General features: G+C 37.7%; 1 protein-coding gene across 1 annotated transcript in view; it reads left to right on the top strand.

The window, feature by feature from the left end:
• The window catches only part of ANKRD22 (ankyrin repeat domain 22), a gene marked incomplete at its 5' end in the record, with an annotated part of 12,789 nt that extends 5,529 nt beyond the window's left edge, over window positions 1-7,260 (top strand). Inside the window, 4 exons of the mRNA XM_019651491.1 lie at window positions 945-1,052; window positions 3,392-3,469; window positions 5,751-5,849; window positions 6,124-7,260. Of these exons, the coding sequence (XP_019507036.1) occupies window positions 945-1,052; window positions 3,392-3,469; window positions 5,751-5,849; window positions 6,124-6,201 (363 nt within the window). The remainder of the gene's footprint in view (window positions 1-944; window positions 1,053-3,391; window positions 3,470-5,750; window positions 5,850-6,123) is intronic.
• Between the last annotated feature and the right edge of the window lie 132 nt (window positions 7,261-7,392).

The raw sequence follows: 7,392 nt of genomic DNA, 5'->3' as shown, positions 1-7,392 counted from the left end.
CCCTGGAAACCTGATTAATATTTACACACTTGAAGAATTAAATTGAGTTATTCCCATTCTTCTAGCACTGCCTGTATGCATGTAGGAACATGGAAAAATTGCCATGTGGTTAAGATTCTCCTATGAATGAAGCACAAAATGAATAATTGTATACCCTTGGTGATTAAGGGAGAACTATAGATTTCCATACTGAATTTAATTTTATGTTTATATTTCAATGCATTTTTCCCCCCAAAACCTAAAATGAGTGTAAGAATCTATCTTTTGATGATTTGTAAAATGTACATTTCATCTGTTGTCTTTCTGGGGTCCTTGCCTCTGCTTTTTCTTCAGACTGTGTTGTGTTCAATATTTTAATCATTGGAAACCTGGTTTATTTATTTATTTATTTATTTATTTATTTATTTATTTATTTTTAAAGATTTCACTGGTAAGTTTGGGGACGGGAACAGTGTCGGGGAACTGGGGAAGGGGACCAGCCAAGCTGCTGTTCCCCAATCTCCGGTGTGGAGGATGCCAGTTGTCATCTGGCTTCCCATCGGCAGCTCACGGCCTCTAAGCTCAAGGTGCTGTACTCAATCCTAGCCACGGGTGGGCGTAGCCCACCATCGAACAGGCAATCCTGTTGTTACACCAGCTGAGCCATCCTGCCACCTGCTGGCAGCTCAGCAACAGCTCAGCTCGAGCGCAGAGTCACTGGCCCATGTGGGAATTGAACCAGTGGCCCCGCTGCTCAAAGCCTGCACTCTTAAGCCAACTCTTAACCAACTGAGCCACTCGGCCAGCCCAGAAACCTGGTTTATTAATCAGATGTACTACACAGAAAAAGTGGCATGAGTACATAAAAATAAAAAGCACAAACTAAATTTTTGATAGGGTAATCTGAAAATACAAAATTTGAAATGAAATGTTTAATTAATAGGGGTTTTTTCTTAATCTTTTAGAAAGAGAGAACCTGCTTGCATTATGCTGTGAAGAAAAAATTTACCTTCTTTGACTATTTACTTATTATCCTCCTAATGCCTGTCCTGCTTATTGGGTACTTCCTCATGGTGAGTACAACACTTGTGACAGCAAAGGGTCAATGAGTGGGCGATCAGGAACATGACTCATCAAATTTTGCTGGGCCACAGAAATGTAGAGAAATAATAAGAAAACAAGCTCTTGGTTTGTATTCTATAAATGACATTTCCAACACATGCAATGCTAAGATTGGAGAAAAAAGTAGCTAAATAAATTAATCAATGGTAAAATAATCTGTGCTATCTTTATTTAGAAAAATACATTAATCTTGTTTAAGAGTGATCTTCAGGAAGCACAAAAATCCTGAATACTAAAAATAAATAAATAAATAAATTCTTCTTACTGTTTTTTTCATAAGAGATTATATGTCTTTGTACATATTTTTTTGAGTTTCTGATTATTAAGGATCCATCCTGACTGTGATTTAAAAGGCAGAGTCCAAGAGATTTGCAGCCAGCAGCTGACAAACACAGGTCTTGATAGAGAATTTGAAGCCCATCTTTCATCTTGATGAATTTATTCATGCTTGAATGAATCCTTGGCATGCAGTGATTTTCTTGAATAAAGAAAAACTACAGTGGGTATAGGAATGCAGTCATGTTATGAGTACAAGATAAAGCTTGAGTTTGGTTTTTTGTTTTGTTTTGTTTTTCAAATAGAATGACAGATTTGCCCTGACTCAGTTTTCCATCTGGTTCTCCTTGTGGCCAGTTCCATTTTTGAGAGATGACTCAACAGATGTGTAATTTACTCCAGTTAAATGACTGATCTCTTTTCTCTTTGTAGCTAACAGAAATGTTACAGGATTTGAGGAACTACAACTAAATATAATAATGTTGATTTTGATGCTAGAATTTATGGGAGAAAACTGTAATTCACTGATAAACACATAATCTGCTTATATCCTTAAACAGTTCTTGAAAACTTGTGTACTTAGTACACATAATTTGAATATTTGTAGTTTTGGGTCTGGGGGAATCTTGTTGATTTGCAAATCTTTTTAGAGATTATAAAGAAACTATCACAACTATGATTAGCAAGGCTCATTCAGAATTTGTTGACACACAACCCGGCTTTATAAGACAATCTAATGTTTAAAAGCTGAAGGCCTAGGCAAAATTGCTAATTGTAATGAATAGCCCAACTCTGATTGCACAAGTACCCTATGTATTAATGGGGTCTGAAATGCTTAATTTGTGATGCATAAGAGATAAGTGATAGGAGAAGAAATTATAGATAAAGGGACAAGGAAGGACTGTGTTACTTCAGAGAAGGGTAGGAGGAGAAAATCAGTTTAGAATTTGACACAGGATGGAAGCACAAAAAGAGAAGAAAACTGGATGGAGCTTCCTAGATGATAAAGGGGCTGAACTCCAGGATATGGCCACGTGAGCAAGGAGCGCTGTGCTCTCACAAGCAATGGGACATTGGGAGGGTAGGGGGATGCTCAACATGTCATGTGACCAGAATCTCAGGGGACTAGGCAGGAAAAGTGGATTTCTGAGGAACCTAGTTAATTTCATTCTTATGTTCAATCTTTCAACACAAACTTATTACAGACCCACTACAAGCCAGGCACTGTGCTGGGTGTTAGGGATACAGTGATGAACCCAACAGGTAGTCCTTGTCCTCATGAGAATTAGAAGGTAGTGAAGACTGAGTCATTAATCAAATCATGACAGAAACACATGCAAAATTACCAAGAAGTAGGTGGTGCAGAGAGGTGATCAGTGTTATGACAGCCCAGAAGAGAGGGATGCCACCTGGCCAGCTAGGTCAGGGAAAAGTCTCCTGGAGGAAGAGGGGTTTGGGCTGACATATTGAAGACTAATTTACCAGGTAAAGAAAGGAGGGAGAAGGCTTCTAGGCAGAAGGAATATTCAGCGCAACTATTCTACGATTCCAGGGAGCTTGGTGGGAATGAAAGACTCACTAAAGGCCAGTGTGGCTACAGTCAGGGGGTGTAGGGTGAGCCGACTAGGGCCCTCAGTGTGGGCCGAATGATGGGCCTTGCAGGCCAGGCTGAACAGTTTGCTTTGACCTCAGAGCAAGGGGCATCTCTGAAGGGTTTGGAGCTAGGAAGCGAGACAGGTCACTGGACTCCATCATTAATGGGATTTGATAGATCTGGGATGAGGCCCCATAATTTGCATTTGTACATTCCCAGGCGCTGATCCTGCTCTGAGAACCCTGGCTTTACCTCATTGACATTGGAGGGGGATGTGAAGGTGGGGGAAATTTTAAGAAAGGTGCATAGATACATAAAGGTATTGGGATTAAAACGAAGCCTATTGGTTAGAATAACCCAGACATAAGATGGAGAAAATGTTTGTAAATAAACCTCTCTTGTACTTGCTATTTGTAATAGGTATCAAAGACAAAGCAGAATGAGACTCTTGTCCGAATGCTACTTAATGCTGGTGTTGAAGTTAATGCTATAGACCGCGTAAGTTTTAATTTTTAGTCATTTTAAAATAATATTAAAAATGGTATTTGTAGGTAGTATACAAGTACTTGTCAACTATACAGTTGCTTGCATTATATTTCTAGACATTTTGTATTTATTTTTCTTTTCCAGTTCTCTTTTCAGTGCCAGCCAGGCAAACCTGAGGTTGTTTATATACTGCCACTATTTTATTCATAGGAATAAAATAAGTATTGAATATTGAACATTTAAAAATTAACTGTTCCACTATTGGTGAGAAATTAAGGAAGATGGAGTCTCTGATAACAAAATTCATCCTTGGTAATTAAGAAGCTAGCATCAGAATGCCTAAGTGTAAACCAAGGCTTGCCAGTTTTTACCTATGTGCGTTTTGGCAAGTTATAATTATTTGAGTCTCAGTTTTCTCTTCTGTAAAATGAAGAAATCGCTAACTTACAGGACTGATTCATGTAAAACACTTAGTGGGGTACTGGCACATAGTAAGTGCTCAATGAACGTTAGCATGTATTACTACAGCCAAGATCCCAACTCACTGCTAAGAGGACCCCATCTGTAAGCTAAACAAAGATAAGGACAAAGTTCAAAGAAAAATCCAAACGATGGTCAGAGCAGTGATAACAGCAGGGGTAGCATCAGCTAACTTCTTCCTGTTTATAAACATAAGATTTTGTTTTCACCTTTTACAACTGCACCCTTCAACTCATCTTCCTTTCTTACATGATTGTAAATGGGTTAAAAGTTTATTTGTTAGGAGTTTTATTTGATTATATTGATTGAATGTAATTTTGGAGCCTCAGTTCTTTACTGAAAAAAACAGGCCAGTCAAAATTTGATTCCAAAAAAACCAACATTCTGTTTGTGATCCTTAATTTATATTGTATACATTTGCATGCGTATTACCATTCTATGTTCTGTGATAGGGAAAATGCCCCCATCCCTGTTTCTATTAATTACTTACATTATTTTTGTTTGGGTTATACTGATATCATATATTTAAATGGAGGTAGCTCTGTGTGTGTGTGTGTGTGTGTGTGTGTGTGTGTGTGTCAGAGAGAGAGAGAGAGAGAGAGAGAGAGAGAGAGAGAGCAGTCACACAAGAGAATAAGTTTATAAAATATATGTTTTTCCTTTATTTCAAATAAGATTTTTGAATTAATTTGGATAGACTACTACTATGAATCATTATTTTCTTAAATAACTTTGAAATGCGTTAAGATGTCATTAAAAATTAAGTAAAAAGTAATTCAAAAGGTTTTAAACTTTGCTTATGAACAAAATTTCTCTAGGAGATACTTCTAGTTACCTATATCTTTCTCCATTTCTAGATAGAGAATTATATCCCTGTGGATGCTCAGACGCATGCACATATATGTATACACAGACATATGTTTTCCCCACCATTTTTCGAATACTATCTATGTATTAACATCCATTTTCTAACTTAAGTAAGGCAGTCGATTGTATTTTTAGGTAACTGAGACTGCCTTTTTCTCACATGGGAAATTTCAGAGCCAGATCTTCCCTTCATCATGCCATCACTTCATAAAAATGAATGATTGCACCATTATCTCCTACGATTTTAGAAGAGTTTCTGGGGAAAAGGGTCCAGAGTTAATTCTGTTAGTCTTAATAGTCAAAGGTATTATTTCTTCACTTATCAAAACCATGGTTGATTGACAGATTTTTGAAAGGCAAAATTTTGAACACAAACGCTTGAGGTATAAATTTCTTTGAACTGTAGTTAGTGTTTTAAATTAGTACCAACAAAGTAGATCAACTTTTTATAACATAGTATAAACTACAACAGATCAATTATGGGACTTCTATGTCGAACTGTGCTGACCTTGTAGGTGTGCTGTAACAATATGATCACTGGCCACCTTCTTCAGACTGTGGGGATTTTGATCAAGAATGATAGAGGCTGATATCTGCACAAAGGCCCATGTGGAGACTCTTTGAGGAAAACGATGGTAACATGATCAAGGTGGTGATGGCCCAGACAGAGAGAATTTTACAAATAAACCTTGGAATAAGTCAGCATCAGCTTTTAAACTACACTGCTCTTAGTTTGCAATTGAAAATGAGAAAGGAAGATATTAATGGCTTATAGGACATTAACAATATACTCACTGAGTCATAAAAGACTTCTTAAGTACAAGCAATACAGTTGCAGAGAGATGGTTCACAGAGTGGTTTGCTTAGCTGCACACCAGAGAATGTGAAGGGTGCTTGCTAAACAAGCCGCATTGATGAGCTGCAGTGTTGGTCCTCTGTGTTTCAGTATGGCTACACTGCGTTACACTACGCTTGCGAAATGAAAAACCAGACTCTTATCCCTCTGCTCCTGGAAGCCCATGCAGACCCCATGATAAGAAATAAGGTAAGAACCTGTGGACCATGGTCTGAGGTACCTCTGTCAGCATAATCTTCTAACTGTGGCCTTGTGTTAAAGTACGAGTAAATGTATTGTCCCTGATGTTGTTAATAGCAAAATCGTCCTTATGAAAGAATTAACGTATTACTGTTAGAACTAAATGATGTGTAAAGCCCTCGCCAAGCCTGAGAGTCAATCAGTCTAAACTGTTTATTGGACTGTTGGCATGGACATTAGACTCTAGTGGAGATAAGTAACTATGGTTTCTTGTTCTCCTCAGCATGGTGAGAGTTCCTTGGATATTGCACGGAGATTAAAATTTTCCCAGATTGAATTAATGCTCAGGAAAGCATCATAATCCTTGTGGCCTCAGATGGAGAAGTGGAAAAAGCTAAAGGACTGGATTCTGTCTCCATCTTAAACTACTGGTCTGTGGGCCAGTCAACCTGGAGGCCGCCATCTTATGGGGATAATAATGGTTGCCATGGGTAATATTTTCAAAGCGCTTTATATTTGTGTTTGCTCAATGGACTTCACCATGGCCATAATCCTTCTGGGGGAAACACCAAAGCTGTTGGGTTCTCCGCTTCATTCAGAAAATGTGATGCTTCAAATTCAGTCTCTCCTAAAGAAGATCAGTGTTATCTCAGATAGTGTTCTCCCTTCTCAGTTGTATTGCTCTTCTAAAGAGGCTGCCCTGTGAGTATCATGCTCCAGGAGACAGACTGTTCCTCTCAGGCCCCTTTAATTAGTAAGAGGAAGAACAGAAGTATGGACATTTGTACAGAATGGTGTGTGTATGTGTGTGGGTTTTAGAGATTCTTATGTAAATGTTCCTTTGGCAAAACAGCTTCAACAAAAATATTATCATTTGTCAGTGGTGGCAGTTTTACACCACAGAAATGGCAAATGCTAAACTCAAGATTTTTGTTTTTTCTTTCTGGAGAGCCAGTTTACCAGCATACTTCTAGACATTTTGGTATCAGCTTACAAATAAAAGCCATCTTGATTTTGAACAAGACTGTGTAACTGTCTGGATGTTTGTTCAAAAATATCTTTGATTATCTTGTGAATGCAAGGCTGATACTAAACTTCTTAGTTCTGTCTATTTTTATTGATAAAATTTAAAATATTGTCATTTATTTGGATAAAGTGTTCCTATACAAGAAAAAGAGCCATATGATGAGGTAGTATCTGGATTGCACTTCAAGATGAGAGATAGAATATCAAAATATCTGCCCAACTCCTTTGTCAATGAGACAGAGTGGAAATAAACATTTTTTTTTTAATGATTGAATTTTGCAAAGCAAGACTGAGTCATGAATATCTTTAGACAGACTAAGCCACACAATGTGTGATAACAAATGTGTCAAAGAATCAAAGATTTACCATCCCTGAACAGGACAAAGTTCTAATAGAAATCAAATCCAGAAACAATTACTGAGCTACGAGGATGTACAAGGCCATAAGGCATATATTGTGTGATGGAAGGAGCAGTTTGTAGATGTAGTTTCTGAAGCCCTTACATGTCTTAATAAATTGTTGAGGA

This window comes from Hipposideros armiger, unplaced genomic scaffold (assembly GCF_001890085.2).
Source record: "Hipposideros armiger isolate ML-2016 unplaced genomic scaffold, ASM189008v1 scaffold_161, whole genome shotgun sequence".
Taxonomy (NCBI): Eukaryota; Metazoa; Chordata; class Mammalia; order Chiroptera; family Hipposideridae; genus Hipposideros; species Hipposideros armiger.
This window is presented reverse-complemented; position numbering and strand designations above follow the sequence as displayed.